The sequence below is a fragment of the Monodon monoceros genome, unplaced genomic scaffold, assembly GCF_005190385.1.
Source record: "Monodon monoceros isolate NGI ecotype Baffin Bay Population unplaced genomic scaffold, NGI_Narwhal_1 Super_Scaffold_16, whole genome shotgun sequence".
NCBI classification, from domain to species: Eukaryota; Metazoa; Chordata; class Mammalia; order Artiodactyla; family Monodontidae; genus Monodon; species Monodon monoceros.
Window position 1 is genome coordinate 21,493,633 of NW_021703772.1, and position 21,513 is coordinate 21,515,145.

The 21,513-nt window shown below is 42.5% G+C and overlaps 1 protein-coding gene across 1 annotated transcript in view; it reads left to right on the forward strand.

The window, feature by feature from the left end:
* The window catches only part of MREG (melanoregulin), a gene marked incomplete at its 5' end in the record, with an annotated part of 120,554 nt that extends 103,971 nt beyond the window's left edge, over nt 1–16,583 (forward strand). The window contains 3 exons of the mRNA XM_029225431.1: nt 12,608–12,698; nt 13,885–14,048; nt 14,610–16,583. Coding sequence (XP_029081264.1) covers nt 12,608–12,698; nt 13,885–14,048; nt 14,610–14,744 — 390 coding nt within the window. The remainder of the gene's footprint in view (nt 1–12,607; nt 12,699–13,884; nt 14,049–14,609) is intronic.
* Nucleotides 16,584–21,513: the final 4,930 nt, after the last annotated feature.

Consider the following 21,513-nt stretch of genomic DNA (forward strand, 5'->3'; position numbering starts at 1 on the left):
ATCTGGTCTGTGATTTATCCTCTAACATGCCAAGTTTCTCTTTCTGTCATCTGATCTGTGCCATTTGGGCCGAGGTGAGAGCAGAAGGCGAATGAGTGGGGCGGCTGGGTAGGAACAGTGAGATACCATCCCACCTTCCCTGCTCATACACCATGTGTGGAGGGCGGAGAGAATGGGCTTTTCTAGTCCAGACAGAGGATGCCTCTCCCGGGTGGGTGGCCTTGACAGACACTGTCCAGACCAGCTCTGAGCTTCCTCTGCACGATCTCCTCTCTCCTCCCTTCCCCGCTGGCCCCTCGCACTGGGATCTGGTTGCTGGGCAGTGACTGGTGTGTGGCCAGGGGCAGCTGGAGAGCAGGGCGGGCCTGTCCGTCCTTTGGACCCAAGTGGCTGTGCCAGAGCTGCTTTTGGGATGAAAGTCCCTGCACGTTGTGTTCCATTTCTTTCTTTGTGTCCCAGTTTCCACGTTGGTGACAGGGAAGGACAATGGAATGGGCTAAATTTGGGCCTAATTGGTGCAGCTTGGGGTGCTGGGAGGAGCACAGGTTATGGAGTCAGACAGACTTGAGTTTAAATTTTAGGTTCCCCACTTAATAGCTGTAGGTTGCAGCTGAGTTGTTTAGCCTCCTGGGGTCTCACTTAACACGTCTCTAGAAAGGGATCCATAAACCCGTCTCGTTCGATTTTCTAATGAAGGGAAGGACACGTGTAGAGGGCCCGGGACGGTGCCTGCCTCACAGCGCAGCTCCGTATCTATTATTATTTAAAGAGACCTGCAACACAGAGCAGGAGAGGTGAATGGATGATTTTGTTTTATTTCATCGTTCTTGAATTTATTCTGTTTCCCAAAAATATGGGGATCAAAATATCTTGATTATATAAACCTGCCTTGTTCAGAATACACATGGATTAGAAGCCACGTGGCTTTTCCTGATAAAATTTAGTGCTGCTTTCTAGATTCAAAGCAGGCACTCAGTCACCAGCAGAAGGTGGCCTTTCTGTGAATTGTCATATTCATTCGCATTTCAGCCAACCCATTGGGACGCCGGCTGTGTACAGAGGACTGTATACAATATGGAGGAATCCAGGTTCTTGTATCCATGGAGCCCACAGTCTAGCAGTAAAAGAGACATTACAAATGCCTATATAACTATCTCGACAGTAAATAACTCCACAGCAGTTCCCGTAAAGGGGCCGAGGAATTTCAAAAGAAGCGACAGTTACTTTCAACTGGTGAGAAAGGCGAAGGCTTCTCAAGGTGGTGGCATTTGAGCTGAGCCTGGAAGAGTGAGTAAGAGACGGCAGTGAAACGCGGGCGGGAGTGAATGTGGTCAGAGGCACACAGGGTCAAGATGGAGGGGCCTGTCCAGGATTGAAATTTTCAGTAAGTGGTGGGGCACCACTGGAGTTCTCTGGGAGGGAAATGACCCAGTTTGACCTTTGGGAAGATAGCTGGTTGGGAGGAGACTGGAGGAGTTAGCTTCTGGAAGCGGAGGGACCTTTATTGGAGCCGTTCAGTCCAATGAAGGCTGCGGCAGTGGGGAGAGAAAAGACGGGAATCTTGTGACAGAGGCCGAAGCAGCAGGATGCGGTGACTGATCTGGATGTGGAAGGTGGGGTGGAAGGGGGGTGAGTAGCAGATGACCACGTCGGGAGTGTCAGAGGGCGGGCACTGGCTTGGTGGAGGCCAGTGGGGAGTCAGATTGGGCTCTGTCGAGTGGCCTGGTCAGCCTCCCATCCACATGTGGAGGTGTCCGGCAGAAGGGGTGCATTGGAGACCTGGAGCTGAGGCTTGGGGTCAGGGCAACAGAAGGAGACTTGGGAGTCACCGGCAGGGAAGTAGTGACAACAGAAGCTAGGGAGTTAGGGGAAATTATCCAGGCAGGTGGAGATGAGAAGGTCCAAGACAGAGCCTTGGGAAGGGACTGCATGAAAAGAAGAGGCAGAGGAAGAAGAGGATCCTGCAAAGGGAAGAAGAAGGGTGAGGGAGATAAGCTGGAAGAGGCGTCTTAGAGGCAACGGTCCGAATCTCAGACCTCCTGCTGGCTGACTCCAGGGAAGCACCAGACCTTTCCTCCCAAGTATGGTGGGATTAACGTCCACCCAACTAAGTGTCCTGAGGGGTACTTAGTAGACGCTCATTCCTTTTCACCTCTCCCGCAGAAACCTGGGGAGGCACAGGAAGAAGGGGAGGCCATCAGCATTCAGTGCTTTAGGAAAGGGCATCCCTGTTCAGTCACTACTGAGCTGAGAAGGTGGGGACAGTACTTTGGCACTTGCCATGGGTTGCAGATCTGAAAGGCCGATTGCCAGGGACTGGTGAGTAAGGAGATGAGGAGGAAGTGAGAACAGCTATGGAAGCTCCCTTTGAAGCCACGTGGCAAAGAAGGGAGGGTGGAGAACGACGTGGCATTTGAGGAAGCCTCGGGGTAAAGGGAAGCGCATCCTGGCTAGTGCGTCAGTGAAACCAGCTGTCCTCTCAGGAAGAGGGAGCTAGTTTCTTGCAGAATTCTTTTTCTTGGCTTCGGCCTCTGAGGTTCAAGCTTTCGGGTGTTTGTTCAAAGGTGCCAGCTCCTTAACTCTGGAAGGTGGAAGCCCGTCACGTGAGCCAGGGAAACTGCAGCTGGTCGCCTGAGCCCATCGGCCGTCGGGACCTTGGCTGGGTTTCTGAATTAGGCGTCTTGTGACCCTGTCATCTTGTAAGCCTGGGAGGAGAGGGCCGCCAGCTCTCCGGGGACTTTTCCAGGGGTCTCCTTCTGAAATGAGCGATGGGGCATCAAGGGAGGGAGCAGAGGAAACACCCAGTAGGTAGGTGAGTCTAAGAAACCCAGGGTTTTCCCCAGTCCTGAAGCCTGAAGCTTAGTTTCAGAAAAGTATGAGCAGTTTCACAGCTCCCTCTGTTGCAGACAAGCACAGCCCGGTTCCAAACATTCACCTTTTCAACTTTGTCTTCATAATCTCAGACCTTGGCAGTGAGCCGCCCACCCTGTCCGCATCTCGAAGGGAGTGGTTTTGCCTTTGTCTCACTCCTCGGAGATGACTTGGAGCCAGGTGGACGGGAAGGCCTGTGGAGGGGGGGTGGGGAAAGTGGGAGGTGGCTGAGGTCCTTCCACCCGTTCCGAGGAGGGGAAGCAGAACCGAAGTCCCCAAAGGAAGGACCGGAGCACAACGTCCCAGGGAGTCAGCCGTGGGGAAGGACATTCCTGGACCTGGCTGCAGTCTTGGCTAGAGCCTGGGAATACTTTGCTTCTAGAAAAGTTTGTTTTGCTTCAAGGATTTCAATGGTGTTTTCTTAGTTCCTCCTTCAGGTCGGTCTCTGTTCTAAGTATCTGCTCTTCGTCCTTCCCTCGCTTCCTACCTTGCGCACACACCCCCTCCCTTCCAGTTTGAAGGGGCAGTGTGGACAGTGTTGGCCCTACAACCAGACTGCCTGGGTCTGAAATCCCAGCTCCTCACTTACTGGAGTGCACACCTGAGCAAGCACTTCACCTCCCTGAGCCTCAGTTCCCTTGTTCTTCAGATGTTATAATCATATTCATCTCATGGAGTAACGTCATATTATGAGAATTAACTAAGTAAATACATATAAAGAGCTTAGAGCAGTATCTGGGAAGTAGTAAGTCCTCTGTAAATATTATCTATCTGTCTGTCTGTCTGCTGTGCTCTCTGTCTCTCTCTCTCTCTTTTGTTGTAAATTCCTTCAGATCCTTTTTGGATTTTTCCAGGTGACACAGAAAGAATATATTATGTTGAAAGAGCCTATAGAAATTATATTTCTAGAAGTTATAAGTTATATAGTATAAAATACAAATTATAAATTTCTAGAAGTTATGATATATAAATTATACATTTCTACCAAAGTATAGAAATTATAGCTTACAGCCCCAGTGATGGAGAGCTCATCATCTTGCAAAACCTTCATTCTGGATAGAGCGTTCCTTCCAACATTGATCGTCTTTCTGTGGCTCTACTAACACTAACAAGGCTTAGCAGACTAAGGAATAAATAAAGTTATTAGTTCTTGTTATTAGGAGCAAATAAAAATACATCCGATTCTTAGGTTGAAAAATGTCAACATAGCCAAAGGACCAGATGTAAGGATGTGTCTTCCACATGAACTGCTGCTAATAAATTTCGACCTACAGTTTTTAATGTCCTAGGCCTTATTTGTTATATGTTTCACACCTTGATTCTCACATTCCGTGTTAGTTATCTCTGCTACTTTTGTGACCTTTGACCTCATGAAGTCACTGATAAAAATGACTAGGCCCTGAAACGGAAACCGAGCCCTTTCCTGCATTATTAAAAACCTTCCTCCAGGCTGACATCAACAGTTTTGAGTACTCTTCAGTAGCTGCAAAACTACCCGAGCCTGCGTTATCCATTTCACATTTCTCTGTGAAAAGCAAACATGAGAGAACCTGTTAGGGGCCTGTTAAAATCCAGATATACCTCCCACCCTCCCATGTAGTACATGTCTTTCTCTTACTTATCTGAAATTTCCCACTACCTACAAAATGAAAGAAAGCTGTAGGCAGAATGGAAAGCAGAAAGCAAAATGGGAGAAGAAGTCAATATGATTTTTCTATCTTTTGGAGACTCTCTCTTCATTTTAAATAGAAAGTAGCATAAGACGATATGAATTAGTGAAAGTTGAAAGGGAAGAGATAACAGTTACAATGTTCAAAGAATTCATTTTACCAAAAAGCTATCACTTTCAAGTAAAAGTATTTGGTTACTCTTCATTTTGCAGTTCCCTGATTTAGATGTTTAATTTTTGCAATACAGTGTTATTATAGCCACAATTGTATGGAGTCTTCTTTTAATGTCAGTGTTGAGTTGAAGTGGGAATTCCCAAAGGGATGTATACAGTGTATGATACATGTGGGTACTTGGTACTTTTTTTTTTTTTTTTGGCTGTGCCACATGGCATGCAGGATCTTAGTTCCCCAACCAGGGATCGAACGCGTGCCCCCTGCAGTGGAAGTACAGAGTCTTAACCACCGGGCTGCCAAGGAAGTCCCTACTTGGTACTTTTTGATAGTGATGTTAGAAAGAATGAATAGGAAGTAAAATGTCTTAAGGCATTTTCTACTTTTGAGGCACATTTAGGAAAATATTGTAATTTTTTTAGGAGACCATTTTCTATAAAACAAGTATATATGTTTATTGTAATTTTGTTTCTGTCTATACCAGACGGTCAAAAAGTCAAGTTAAAGAAGTATCTGGAACCTTATATTCTGGTACAGAATGATTGCTAAAATATATTATTAAGTGAAAAGTGCAGGGTATAGTTTGCTACCATTTATGAGAAAAAATGGAAGGGTACCGGAGAAATTGGTAACATTTATTACTTGTGGAGAGGACACTGGTGGCTGAGGGACAGTCTGTAGTGCATTTTGAATTGTGAATCATATGACTGTATTACCTAACTTAAATAAACAATAAATGCATAAGGAAAAAGAAGCTGGGTCAGGGAAGCAACAATAAGTAGTTACTCTTTTATTTCCTTTTACTAAGGGTGTATGGGTCTTGGAATTAGATGTACTTAGATTTGAATTCTGACTTGGCTGCTACTGGCAGTTGAACGTAGGGAAAGTTACCTCACTTCATGTAAATTTCGGGAAAGACCTTCTTGGCTGGGTTTTTACGCAGATCAAATATAATAAGGACCGTTCCTTAAACTTAAGTTTGTGATGATCTGATCTGAGGGTATGAAATAAAGGAGATGAAGCAGATTTAAGCCTGGATATGAGCATCTTCCTCTGAAGATGGCTTTTCACTATCCAAGAAGGACAAAAGACATGATCATCTTAATGCTTGGGTTCCAGGTGGTGGATAGATTTTGGCTGAAAGTTATTATGAATCAAAAGTTAACTTTGAATAGATCATTATATCCAGCCCAAAAGTGTTCAACATGTCTTTGCAATTAAGGAAATTGAGTGGTTAAGCAAATGATAATTAGACCCTTCTCCAGATTTTTGGAAGAAATTAGCCAATGAGGTATAAGCCATCTCCTTTCCCCTGTTATAGCAACAGTCTTGTGAGAGTTGAGAAGCTCTGCTCTGGTGGACAGAATTCAGGGGAGGCACCATAAAGCAATCCCTGGATGCAGAAAAGGACTGCTGTTATATCTGTGTCATTGCCTAAGTCACTCCTGGGACGGAAAGGTTGAACCCTAGGTAGAGCCATTAATACTGCATTCTCTGTAAGCCATATCCATTCCCAGCTAAACAGCTCGATATGCTGAACATTTTTCCCCAGGGGTTAGAGGTGGGAAAATATGAGATTAATATTTTGTGCTATATTTATAATTACCTTTTTGTGTATGTACTCAATGAGTGGGCTTTATAACGTGAATCTTTCAGATGTAAGGACCAGAAAGAGAACTCCAGTTGTCTAAACCAGAATGGCATTAGCTTAGGTAACAGAGTTCCAGAAACAGGACTGACTTCAGATGAAGTTTGATCCTGAGGCCCAGGATGGCCTTAGGCTCTACCTCTATGTGATACTTTCGTCTTTGTCCACTTCTGAATGTTGATTTTTCTTTAAGCTGGCTCTTCTCAGTGTAGTAAAAGTGATGGGACCATTTCTCGGTTTTGTACCCTCACACCCCATCCTCCAGGGGAAGAGAGAACACCACTCCCAATCATCCCAGAAGCCCCATGGATTTTGTTGCATCTCCTTGGCTTGAATTGGGCACTGTGCCCATACCTGAGCCAATGGGATATGCTGATTGGCTTAAGTTATTGGATTTCAAGCCTGGCACCCCTTCAAAGGATTCTGGTTTCATTGCTCTGGGAGGTGGATCCCATGCATTGGTATTTTAAAATATTTCCTGTTGGTTCTAATATGTTGCACGGTTGAGTTGATTAGCTTAAGCCAATCAGTGTCCAGTCTTAGAGCTGAGAATATAACTGCTCTCTAAAGGAAAATTGGGGTAAACTTGACAGACTGATGAGAGAAGGGGAAAATATATCTTGGAGAAGCACACGTCAAATGTCTGCTCATGGCAGACAGATCAGTTGCCCCAGTGTCTGTATCACATCTTTCCTTTTTGCTACTAGAACCCAGATTTTGTTTGGGGCCACAGTGTGCCAGCCCCAGGGGATAGATCGTGATTTGTCCAAATACTAATGAGAATCTGTGTCCCCACTTGTCCTGTCTCCCTTGCAATGAGAGAGAGAGAGAGAGAGAGAGAGAGAGAGAGAGAGAGAGAGAGAAGAGCTAAATAGCTCTCTTTGTCCATAGCAGAGAGCACAAAGAAATTTTAAAGTCAATGCATATGAGATTGGAAGTGTAAACCTAATATTTGGAGAAGTTATGGAAGTAGCTACCAGAGAAGAAGAAAAAAAGAAAGGAGAAGGAGGAAGAAGAAGAGAGAGGGAGGGGAGGAGGAAGAAAAAAAAGGTTCAGAAGTAGCTACTTCTGAGGAATAAGGCAAAAAAAGAGTGAGAAAGTAACTTTTAGTTTTCATTTTGTACCCTCTGTTCTCTTTGAATTTTTATTTCTATGTGATTATTTTATTTTATTTTATTTATTTTTGCGGTACGCGGGCCTCTCACTGTTGTGGCCTCTCCCGTTGCGGAGCACAGGCTCCGGACGCGCAGGCTCAGCGGCCATGGCTCACGGGCCCAGCCGCTCCGCGGCATGTGGGATCTTCCCGGACCGGGTCACGAACCCGTATCCCCTGCATCGGCAGGCGGACTCTCAACCACTGCGCCACCAGGGAAGCCCTATATTATTTTTATAATTAAAAATAAATTAATCTCTTTTGAAGTTGTTCCTAAGAGTATAAGATGATTTTAAAATATATGTCACCTATTGTTACACATCATTGCTAGGAAAACTAAGTACTGTCTATATGACTCCATGGGAGAGACAACTGGAAGCCTGTGCCTGGGTCTCTCCTGGACTCCACTCTATGTGCCTTTTGGCTTTACTGAATTTAATCTGTATGCTTTCACTGTAATAAACCATAAATATGAATATAACAAAATATATATATATGTCACCTATTGTTAGCGTACATTTCTTTAAATGTATAAATCACCTTTTTAACAAGAAGTAAGAGTACTTTTTGATTGTGCTGTGTTTCCACAACCTCACACTAACAGTGTAGGTATGAATAAAATGTTTTAATTTTATGCGTGAGAAAATGATCCCAACTCAAGGTCAAGGCAAGCTCATGGGATGGAAAGCTGCAGGAGACCGAGCTCCTGATGGTGGCAGGAGGTTGAGCTTTGTTCTCCTTTCATGTTTGGCCTCATCCTTCTTATCTAGCAACCCTGATCTGATTTGGCCAACAACTAGGGAGGAGAAAAACCTCAAAAATTAAGCTAAGCGTCTTCAGTTACTTGTTTTCAATCACATTTTTTCAGTTTGACTTGGTTCTCAGGTACCTTATGAAATTAAATCTGCATGATTTCTTTTATTACACCTCTGCTAATGCAGTCATTGTTAAAAGTTTCGGGCCACAGCATCACAAAGACCACAATGTATTACTTCAGAAATAATGAGCAAACAAAGATTTTTTTAAAATAAGAGTTTAACTCTTGATGTCTAATAGATTTGAGCATCAAGTCACTTGTGAAGAATATTTAACTTGTTATTTTCAAATTGTTTGTCTAAAGAAAATTGGTACAATTTTTAAAATGTAGAAGGACATCATAAGACTTGCTTTTCTCTAATACCAGGGAATAAATGAGTTTCTTTAGTTGTGGGTAAGATTTTGTTCATCACCGTTTCTCATTTGCTACATTTAGATTCTGTCCTTTGGGATCGTATGTTAAAGAGGAGTTCAAATTCTCCTCTTACTTCTTTTTTCAAAAGCCAGTACTTAGTTAAAACTCTGCCCAAGCTTCTTCTGGTTTTAGAGCTTTAAATTTTGCACAGAACTTTCAAATACTTTCATATATGATTATCCATGAGTATTCTGTCAAAAGAAGACAGTTATAATATGGATTTATGAAATGCAGCGTTTCATTCTGTTAATCCTAACAGGTACTTATCACGTGCATCGTGTGTGGATCCATCCTTAGCGGATTTTAAAATGTTACATCGTTGCTTCACCATCTAACAGTTTATCAGAGGAACAGACACTGAAACGGAATGGATTTGTATAACATTCCATGTTAGTGTTTAGGAATAGCAAAATAACTGATAGATGGACAGCAAGAAAAGAAAGATTAAAAAAAAAGTCTGAAGCCTGGATTACCCAGTGATGAATGGGTCTCCGAAAAATAGAGATTTGGCTACACTTCCTTCAGGACAGAAGTTCTGAGGCATCAGCCTAAGGAGCTAAAAGAAAAATTAGCAGAGACCTTTAATCGCAAGTTAATGAAGCCACCTAGTGGTTTGTTACATCATTTAAGGTTGTGTGAATATGTAAAGCATCTCATCTGTGGATTGACTGTGTGGGTCTCTAATCAAGTGTGAGTCGAAGCCTGGTCACTTTTCATTTAGTCCAGCCAGGAGGGTCAATTTCATTGAGAATAAGCACAGTGCTGCTCTGTGTAATCTTTTATTTATAGTCTTTTTTTTTTTTTTTTTCCTGCGGTACGCGGGCCTCTCTCACTGTTGTGGGCTCTCCCGTTGCGGAGCACAGGCTGCGGACGCGCAGGCTCAGCGGCCATGGCTCACGGGCCCAGCCGCTCCGCGGCATGCGGGATCTTCCCGGACCGGGGCACGAACCGGCGTCCCCTGCATCGGCAGGTGGACTTCCAACCACTGCGCCACCAGGGAAGCCCTATAGTCTTTTTTTTTAATCAAAAAGGACTTAAGGTAACGTACATGAAAATACAATGAGGGCACAAACTAGAAGTAGATGAGAAAAGAGAAAAAACATAAAGATATAAAAAGTAGTAAAAATTTTGATAATTCAAAAATGCTTTCAAAATCCTATATGTTTTCCATGAAAGGACTCGACATTTTCAGGTAAGCGTGGAAACTGATCAGTTATAAAATTCACAATGTTCAGAACAGGGAAACATTTTTTAGGAAAAGTGAAATCCTACCTAATGTCAAGAGCAGAGAAAATTTTCTTCTGGAGGTCCTCACAAATGAGGTACTGCCTAATGTCATGTATAGTGTCCTCAATCCTCATAATAGAAATCATCCTGAGTCTTGGAAGACTGTTTCTTAACTGTGCCTACACTGCTTTGGAGGAGAATGTGCACCAAACTCCATTTTCAGGGCTTGCATTAAAGCATTTGGTCCTCACGATAAGCCTGAGAGGTAGGTAGTATTACTATCTCCATATTACAGATGAGGCCACTGACGCACAGTGAGGTTATGAACTTGCCCGAAGTTAGGCTGTTAATAAATAATGGAGCTGGGATTCAAACCTGGGAAGTCTGGCTCTAACACCCATGCTCTTTTCCAAAATGCTGTATATACTGAACGACCCATCCAATGAAAATGGCAATACTGTATTGAATACTTACACAGTCTGTGGGGCATTAGGTAGGAGTGCTCTAACATGGTGCTGAAGATGAGGTCAGGATTGCATATTTCTGAGATGACGCAGTCAGCGTTGCCTTCCAGTGCCACAGGCTTCATCCCTGACTCCAGCCACTGCACGCTTATGCAAACACATGTGTATACACCCCTTTGGTCAAAAACAGAGGACCAGGAGAGAGTACTCAGATTCACCACTTCCTGATTTCTAGAAAATTGCTGAAATCCATGACCTTTTTATAAAAAATTCATTTTATTGAGGTATAGTTGATTTACAATGTTGTGTTAATTTCTGCTGTACAGCAAAGTGATTCATTTATACATATATATACATTCTTTTTCATATTCTTTACCATTTTGGTTTATCACAGGGTATTGAATATAGTTCCCTGTGCTCTACAGTAGGACCTTGTTGTTTATCCATTCCATATGTAATAGTTTGCATTTGCTAATCCCAAACTCCCAATCCTTCCCTCCTCCTTCTCCCCTCCCCCTTGGTAATCACAAGTCTGTTCTCTGTCTGTGAGTCTGTTTCTGTTTCATAGGTAGGTTCATTTGTGTCATATTTTAGATTCCACATATAAGTGATATCATATGGTATTTGTCTTTCTGACTTACTTCACTAGTGTGATAATCTCTAGGTTCATCCATGTTGCTGCAAATGGCATTATTTCATTCTTTTTATGGCTGAGGAGTATTCCATTGTATATATGTACCACATCCTCTTTATCCAGTCATCTGCTGATGGACGTTTATGTTGTTTCCACGTCTTGGCTATTGTGTATAGTGCTGCTATGAACATGGGGTGCATATATCTTTTTGGATTATAGTCTTGTGAAATCCATGACTTTTTGATGCCTTTGTATCTTCAGATCCAAGATCTAAAATGCAATCATAACAAAACGCGCTTTATTTTGCTAGCTTTTCTTTCTCAAAGTGGTATCTATAAATGTTTGGGAATGGCAGCTAAATTGATTTCTCTTAACCAGTCATGACAGTTGATTAGGGATGAGCGAGGCAAGCCTTGAAAGGAACTTGGTAGGGAAATAATGGCATCATTGAAACATTTCCGGTTAGTGGAGTCAGAATATCGTATAACTTGAGTCTTAAATTGAGCATTTAGAATGATGTTCTTTTAAGCTGTGCATTAGGATACTTGTGTGGTTAATGCTCTTGCCAAGAGGAAAAGGTATACTCTATAAAATGACCCTTCTCGATAGAGAAGTCTCCTTGAAAACAAATTTCCATGGCATTTAAAACAAATGCCTAGCTCAGTAAAGATTCTAATGCTCCTGAAAGGTTCAAGTTCTGTTTGGGGACCTACTACTCATAAGATTGAAGTTTTCAGAATGATAATCTTTTAACAGTTCTGCTGAATGCTTGCAAGATTCATCCTATAATGGGAACATAAATGAATGAGAGCAATGCTGAGATACGGTGAAAGAAACTGGCTGGAAGTCAAGAAACTTGGGATCTACTTCAGGTCTGCTTTATTCTGATAATAAAGAAAGACACAAATTCTTTGTGTGTCATTTTTCTTTTTTCTTTTTTTAAAGATTTTTTTTTTTTTGATGTGGACCATTTTTAAACCACCGGACCGCCAGGGAAATCTCTGTGTGTCATTTTTCTCATGAACTTTGGAGTGAGATCTGAATTCAAACACCAATTCTGATACCCGTTAGCTGGATGATACTGGATTAACCAGTTAACCTTTCCTGGCTTCAGTTTCATTATCTATAAAATGGCTTCAGTAATACATAGATTTTATTAGGTGCTCACCGTGTGCAGGTATTTTATATATAAAGGTTTTTTTTATACCTTTTATCTTTATAACTATCTTAAATGGAATGTTCACTCTTGTTATCCCTACTTTACAGGTGTTATCACTGAAGTTGAAAGAATAGGTAACGTGAAGAGTTTAATTAGGATAATTTATGTAATGTGTCATATCACCTGGTATACAACAGATTCTCCAGACATGGAGCTGATGTATTCCTGTTGACGTCATCTTCCCATCTCCTTCTGTTCTTTTGGGATTTGTTTTGAAGATTAGTGAAGAGGAGAACCACAGGCTTAAACAGCTTAACTTTGGGAATTAGGGATTTAGGCCAAAATGTAAAAATAAAACTGAATTTTTATTTTCCTACAGGAGTGGCAAAAACTCAACTACGATATCTACACCCTGCGACAGATTCGAAGGGAAGTGAGAAATAGATGGAAACGCATTTTAGAAGATTTAGGTGAGTCTGAAAGTGATTATGAAATGGTAAAAATATCCAGTTGTGAGCATTCCTCTTCACTTTCTCCAGCATGGTTTTTATGGAAGGAATGTCAGTAACTGACTGATTAAGGCTACTGTGTACTAATTATTTTCCCAATCCCGTCGTCAGATAAACATCTGATGTTTCTGTTATCAACAGACCCTGTCTTGAGGACATATTTTGCCATGTGTTACTCCATCTGTCCTCAGTATCAAGTAGCACAGGGCAGTGGAATCATATGGGCACCACCATTGACTTTTTGGGCATTGTACATTGATTGCATTATGTGGGAGTGATTGGCCAGTTAATCATAGCTTTATAAGGTAAGGCAGATTGGGAGAAATATTATTTGTAAGAGAGACAGCAAAATACCTGTGGTATTAGAGTAGATATTGGGCATTGATTTTTCTTAAATCTGCCAGGGTTGTGATACAATAAACATGGTCCTCACATTACAAAGTAAGCTTGTTTTCATGTTTTAGAATAATGAATTTATCAATTTTGAAGTCCTCAGTCGTTCTGCTTTGAAAGAGAACATGACACCTTGGCATCATAACCTTTCAAAAGTGGGGTACCAAGTTGCTAGCCGCTGTTGCTTTAGTTGGGATATGATGGGGTGGGGTGGAACTCTCCCTCTTTACTCACCCAGTATTGTTCTGACTTCATAGTCTCCTCTTTATGATGTAAGTTATCCCAGGAAGGGTAAATCTATGAGTCTTTTAGACCTTTGCAGTAAGTAATTTAACCAGTCAGCCATATTGCCCCGGGGAAGGGAATCTGGGCTTGGAGAAGTAGGGCCTGAAGGTGACCATTGTGCAGGTATCAGGGGAAGTAGGAATTCAGGAAACAGGGGAGGAGGTGAAGAGTGGGGAGTGGGAGAAGGGTTTCCAAACCAAGAAAAGGGGCAGCAGGCAGTCAGTGGATGAGTATCCGAGGCTTAACTCGGAGGAAAAAGTTAACAAAGAAAATCTGGTAAGAAGAAATTGCAAGGGAATTTTAATTAAGGACCCCACCAACCCCACTGTGGTGGGAAGCAGCACAGGCAGTGGTGCCTTGGGCTTCAGTTTTCTCATATTTCTCATCCACTGTTGGGTCCCTTAATCTCCTGCAGGACCATCATTTCCTTATGACTAATTAACGTGAGGGTTCAATCTCTTTACCTTAGGTTTTCAAAAGGAAGTAGACTCTTTGTTGTCAGTGACAAAACTCAGCACCATCAGTGATTCTAGAAACACAAGGGAAGCTCGGGAGATATTGTTGAGACTGGCTGAAGAGACCAATATTTTCCCAACCAGTTGGGAGCTTTCGGAGAGATATCTCTTTGTTGTGGTAAGTGGATGTCTTTCTCCACCTGCTCTGATTTTGCTCTAAAGTTTTGCTTCTCTATTAGTCCATATTCTCAGCATTCTCACACCACCAGCTCCACCATGGTATGAGGTATGGCAGACGATTCTGGCATCTTGCATTGGTACCCAGTGGCCAGCACATCATAATCACTTGGAGGGCTTTAAAAATTCAGGTTTCTGGATTGCACTTAGACCGGCTGAGACTTGCATTGTGGCTCAAGAATCTATCTGTATTTTTCAGCCAATTTAGCTGGGCAGTCAGCTTTTTGAACCATTTCTAGGTCAAAGAGATGTGAGAAATATTGTGTGTATAACCTAAGATTGAAAAATGATTTGAAAGGACGTTAAGAGCAGTGGAATGTTTCTTGGATAATGTAAGTAAGGGCTAAGGAGTGTCTCTCAATTTGTTGGGAAAAATTTAATAAATGTTTTACTCACTCATCATTATTTCTAGGATGGATATTGTAGTTTTTAGATTGGTTTTCCCACGAACATGGCTTGGTTCCCATCTTGACAACAATTGTATTTTTAATTTTTTTGGCAGGACCGTCTCATTGCACTCGATGCTGCGGAAGAATTCTTTAAAGTTGCCAGTCAGACGTACCCCAAGAAGCCTGGGGTCCCATGCCAGGCAGATGGCCAGAAAGGACTGCACTACCTTCCCTTTCCAAGTCCCTAAGGGAGAGGCTACGAGGCAGAATGGGATTTCTCTTACTGGAACTCAACAGCCTACCAAAGTTGGACAGATGCGTGTAAAAGAAAATGGGCAAGAAGAGGCTAGCTAAGAGAAAAAGGATTCTGAGTCCTACAAAAGTCTAAGCGTTTGGATGTCTGCTCATCACGAGGACTTGACTATATGAAAGTTGAGGCTGTGTTGAAACGCCCTGGTGATCTTGCATCAGAGAGTTGGTCAGTGGGCTATTTCATCATGGGTGATTAGATTCCAAGAACCCATTGCCCCCATTTTGGTTTTGGCTGTACAATAAGCTCTAGCCACTAATCCTGTTGGGAGAATAGGATGTTCTAGTTAATAAAATAAGATTAATAGAGCTATCATTGAGCCCAAATATGGATTACCAATTTTTAAATAATTGTTATATAATATAGGCTAACACCAAAATAATACCAGGCGTGACAAGACCTTTCTTTGATTTGGAAGCACCTACAGAACCTTGGAGGTGTTGGAGGCATCATTTTGAGATTATTCAGAAGTTTAGATGTACCAAATAAGAGGACTATCTAGGAGTGCCGCTCAGAAGTCAATCCTAAATAGAATGCTCCCAAGCAGAACTTGCGGCAGCTACATGTGAAAAGCTGTGTCTTCAGCTGTGGTACAAGCATCTTGAATTCTCAACGTTATTGATATCTGGTTACCTCATTTTTACGTATTGTCCAGCTCTAGTCCACAAGCCCTTGATATTTTATCTGGGATAGCATCTATTTGACCTTTACTGTCTTCTCTTCTCTTTAACCTGTTTCCAGCTTGTTGATTGAGAGTTGCACCTGCCCAGGGACCTCTCATGCAGCGTGGCCTCAGCTCCAGGACCCAGAGTGGGCACGGAGAGCCTGTGGTCACAGTGCACTGGGGTCAGTGCTCACCCTGCCAGCCTGGGGCTTAGCCCCGCGAGGCACCAGCAGCAGCAGTAGCAACTCTTCAGGCAGTGTTGCATTGAAGAAGGTCATTGCTGGACTTTCTTCCATCCTGAAGATGATTTTCAAAGTGGAGCAATTCTGTCAATACAGTTTGCGTCTATCCACAGATTGAGCAGCCCAGTTTCAAAAGTTAATTGCCGGGCTTCCCTGGTGGCGCAGTGGTTGAGAGTCCGCCTGCCGATGCAGGGGACACGGGTTCGTGCCCCAGTCCGGGAAGATCCCACATACCGCGGAGCGGCTGGGCCTGTGAGCCATGGCTGCTGAGCCTGCGCGTCCGGAGCCTGTGCTCCGCAACGGGAGAGGCCACGGCAGTGAGAGGCCCGCGTACCACAAAAAAAAACAAAACAAAACGGTAATTGCCACCTAAGCAAGGAGCTTGCCATGAAATCAGGGTTCATTTTATTGAAAAGACTTTGAGAGCTTGTCGTATTTGTCAGTAGACTGCTGAGAACAATGGCAATATTTTTACTTTTACAGGTTTTACTTTTCTGACTTCAAGTTAAAAAGTAACTTGTATTTAGTCTGTGCGGGGGATTGTGACTTCACAATTTCCCTACCCTGATTAGCTCTTTTGGTAGTGAACACAATGTTTAAAATATTTGTTAGAGGAGATACATGTTCTCCATTTATGAATGCTTTGCAGACCGATTTAACTCACATGTTTCAGGAATATTCTTCCTAGTTTAATAAGTAAACTAAAAGTTTTATTTTTTAAAATAAAAAAGACATTTTCTATTTTGTTTTATTTAGTACTTAGTACCTCTCTCATGTTGTTTAAAATTAGCCTGCAGATATGTTCCCTCACATCTATAGGCTCTTGCAAGATAAACATACAAACAGTGAGACAAACAAACAATAAATTAAACCAAAACAAATAAAAAACTTTGAAAATCATATTGTTTTCATCCTTGTCCTTGGAATTTGTATTTTGTCTTTCTGCCTTTTTTTGGTGTCAAAATAGATGAGATTGTTTGCATCTATGGAGAATACATTATAACCATAGTCTTTATTTTTGGTAATGAATAAGTAAGGATAAAATTGTCTCTATGATTATAAAAACTCATGGAATTATCCAGGAAATTTGCCTTGCAAAGGATTAAAAGGTTTCTGTGTTTACTTTTCAGCTGAATGTGTGTCATATTTCTGAGAATTAAGAAGGAACATATTCTTTCCATAATTCCTTTAAATTAAAGGGTAAAGAGGCTGAGAGATAGATGGGCTGAAGGACCTCCCATCATTCTAAAGCTAGTCAAGGGGCAGATCTGTGCTCAAGTCCATTGAAGAGTACATGAGAGAGGCTTGAGGGTGACTGACATGACCACTTCAGGTCACAAGGTGCTCAGCACAACTGAGATCCAAAGGTTCATGTGTGTCTGCAGGGCAGTTTCAGGTGGTAGATGGATGGAAAATTTTATATTAATAGTTATTTTAGTGTGCACCAGGGGGAAAACCCTGTAATTAGCAGACAGAACACCTGATTTCCTATTCCATGAATGTTATTGCAACAAATAATAAAGTATCTATGTTTTCTTAAAGGAGGCCCCAGTAAGGCACAGTGGACACACTGGCCAAAGTGATAAAGAATGCTTTGGTGAGGAGTCACCAGCATCACTGAAAACTCAGTAGTATCCCTGTAGGCCAGAGGGTGTTCCAGAAGTGGGCTCACTGGTAGCAATGGGGATGGCAGAATAGGGGCCCAGTGGCAATGCTTCACTGTCAGGAGACAAGTGGACACAATTATCATAAGAAATGACCAGATCTGAGGGTTACCTGCAGAGAGATTTGGAGATGGTTGATGGATCGTGGCATCCCTAGGGGCAAAATAGATAGGTAGCCAATAAGAGTATTGCCCAAGCTGTATCATCGAAAGATCTCAAGGATGGAGGATCAGGAGATAGGTAGGACACAGCCACAGCCACATAATAAGTAGTTATGATCTCTTGCCAAGTTTCCAGACCTTGGCTATTTTCTAGACCCAGAAACTACTGACTAAAGGAAAGACTAGATCCCCAAGAAGGAAGACTTTGAAACACCACTGCAAATGTATATGGCACTGCTTCCCCTAGTCCTGCCTCTAAAGGACCTATGGTCATTTGCTGAGATAACTGTACACTGGGGAAAGGAGTATACACAAACACTCTGAGGACATGGGACACAAGATCCAAGTTGACATTGATACCCAAGGACAAGAGTATCATTACAGTGTGCCATTTAGAAGGAGGGTACATGGAATTCAAATAATAAATGGAGTCCTACCCCAGTTCTAACTCACAGTAGGTCCATTGAGTTCATGGATCTACCCAGTGGTCACCTTCCCGGTTCCAGAAAAAATTATTGGGCTGAGCATACTTGGGACTCGGCAGAACCAACATTCATTTTTTGGCCTGTGGGTTAAAAACCATCTTAATGAGAAAACTAAGTGAAAGGCTCTGAAACTGCTTCACCCCCTGGCCAAGACAGTAAACCAAAATCAATATTGCACTCCAGAAAGATGACAGAGATTAGTACCCTTAAAGACCTAAAGGATGCAGGAGTGTTGGTCCTGATTATAATTCCATTTAATTCACCACTCTGGCCCTAAAACTAGATGGACACTGGAGAATGGAAGTGAATTATTGAAAATTCAACCAAGCAGTAGCCCTAATTGCAGCTGCTGAGCTAGAGATGGGATCTTTGTGAGAATAAAGTAACAAGCCTCAGCTACAATGTGACTGTTAATGTGGCAAATGCGTTCTTTCCATACCCATCAGAAAGTCGGTCAGAAAGTGTTTGCATTCACTTGAGATGGACAACAGTATACATTTACGGTATTGCTCCAGAGCTATCTAAACTCTCCTGCCGTCTGTTATAGCCCCAAAGGATCTGGACCATGTGGACTCTGCAGGATATCACATCGCTTACTGCTATATCGGTAACCTTAGATCCGATGAGTACCAAGTGGCAAATGCATTGGAGACCTTAAGGAAAGACATGCACTTCAAAGGATGAGAGAAATTCTACAGAGTGTCAGGGGCCTGTCATTTCGGTGAAGTTTTCAGGGGTCCATTGGTCTGTGGCATGCTGAAACATCCCCTCAAAGGAAAGGTTGAGTTATTTCATCTTACACCTCCCACCTCTGTGGAGCCAGCCGAATGCTTGGTAGGCTTCTTTATGTTGTCACCTAGAAATACTGCTCCATCCTATTTAACTGGGTGACATGGAAAGCTGCCAGCTCTGAATGAGGTCCAGGGCAAGAAAGGGCTCCAAAGCAGGTCCAGGCTATGGCTAAGTGGCTTGACACTTGTATCTTAGGACCCTGCAGACTCCTTAGTATTAAAAGTCAGTGATAAGAAAAGCTGCTATGTGGAATTTATGGAAAACTCAGCAGGAGAATAACAACACAGACTCCTCGGGTTCTGGAGGAAGGCCATGCCATTTGCAAGGGATAATTACACATTACTTGAAAAACTGCTTATCACGAGTTGGGTTTTTGTCAGACTCACGAAGGCATGAGTGCAAAGTCTAGCAACAATCTACTTTTTCCCTGTTATTTTTAATATAAACTCTTAATTTTAGAATAGTCTTAGATTTACAGAAAAGTTCCAAAGGTTGTACAGAGCATTCCCATATGCCTCATATCAAGTTTCTATTATTAACATCAAACCGTAGAATGGTACATTTGTCACATCTAATGAACCACTATTGATGCATTATTATTAACTAAAGTCCATAGTTTATTCCAATACCTTAGTTTTTACCTAATGTCTTTTTCTGTTGCAGGATCCTGTCCAGGTCACTGTATTGGATATAGTCATCATGTTCTCTTAGGCTCCTCTTGGCTGTGACAGTTTCTCAGACTTTCCTTGCTTTTGATGACCTTGACAGTTTCGAGGAGTACTGTTAGGGAATCTAGAAGAGAGATGATAAGTATTACTGTGGCCTTGAGACCAGCTGTAGCAGTGGGGCTGTAAGTTGTTCAATTAGCCTTTCTTCAGGGAAAGAAATGCCCCAGACTCCCAGAGGATCCTCTCCCAGGATGTGCCATAAAAAGCAAGTGGGGGCTTCCCTGGTGGCGCAGTGGTTGGGAGTCCACCTGCCGGTGCAGGGGACACGGGTTCGTGCCCCAGTCCGGGAAGATCCCACATGCCGCGGAGCGGCTGGGCCCGTGAGCCGTGGCCGCTGAGCCTGCGTGTCCGGAGCTTGTGCTCCGCAACGGGAGAGGCCACAGCGGTGAGAGGCCCGCGTACCGCAAAAAAAAAAAAAAAAAAAAAAAAAGCAAGTGGATCCAAGCAACACAGGGAAGCACTGTAGCGGATAATGTGGAGTACTGCTCGGGTCTGCCCGCTTTGGGACTGAACTATTCATTCCTCAGCTTCTGGCAGTGTTGGTGTCTGAGATCTCAGCCGGGTCTCTCTGTAGGAATTGACCTCAACCAGTGAGAGCTGCCTTGTCCAAGGCCACTCCCCTGTTAGGGGCATCCTGCCTCTACTGACTAGTTAGTTGTTGCAGGGCTAGAAAGAGTTATCCTAGCTCTAGAGCTCCCCATTAGATTGACTGAGGCCTTTATTGTGACATCTCAGTACAATTGTCCCAACCCTGCCTTTTCTCTCTCCTCCGTAGGTATTTGCTTATAAACTTCTTGCACGCCAATCTCCATTTCAGAGTCTTTTCTTCAGGAAACCCCATCGTGACAGTATCTTGAGTCAACAATGAAATACACAAGTCTGCAATTGTAGCTAACACATTCATAGTGATTCTCCATTAGTGCTGGAGCATTTATGTATTGAAATATGTATTATTTCATTATGAGTCATTATATTAAATACGTATTTATCTTTGGTATTTGGGCGTTATTTTAAAAAATGTTAATTAGGTAGTTGTTGTTATTTGTAAATTCGTTTAACATAAGTGGTTAAATCATTTTTAAAGATCATCATGAAATTAACTTTCCTTTAGCTGAGAAATTAAAGTCAGTAACTTCTGGAAGAGGACCGCATTGACAACAGCAGAATCTAGTTTATGTGATTACTCGCCGATGATCAAAGAGGGATCGTGGCACAAAGATGGCTTGTTTTCTGTTGGATTAATGCATTTATCCATTCTCTCAGGTCACTTTCTATTACTAACATCACAAGAAATCTGTTTGAATTTGAGTAAGTTGCATTGAAAGGAATATACTCATAATTTCCAAATCACTACTGTTTACAATGTTTCAAAGAGTTATTAGCTTCCAGAGTATTATTCTATATTTTGCTTTGACAGACTACAAATGGACATATGGCATTTCAATTTTCATCTCTCTTAGCTTATGGGTTTAGAAACCTGGGCTGTGGAGAACTGAGTCAGGGAACCAAGTCTTAACTGATTCTCATCCTTTAATCATTTAGTAACTAAATGGGATATATCTGATTTTGCTACTCATCTATATTCTAAGTATTTAGTGAGATTAAATTTAGAAAGAACAGTATTTTGTATACATGTATATATTACATATTATAAAATGAACAAAAGTAAAATTATGAGATTTATAAGAGCTAAGTAAAGCACAGACCAATCAATCAGTACTCTTTCAAAAACCAACAGCTGTAGTGTTTTTTTTTTGCGATACGCAGGCCTCTCACTGTTGTGGCCTCTCCCGTTGCGGAGCACAGGCTCCGGACGCGCAGGCTCAGCGGCCATGGCTCACGGGCCCAGCTGCTCCGCGGCATGTGGGATCTTCCCGGACCGGGGCACAAACCCGTGTCCCCTGCATCGGCAGACGGACTCTCAACCACTGCGCCACCAGGGAAGCCCCAAGAGCTGCAGTTTTTAGGTAG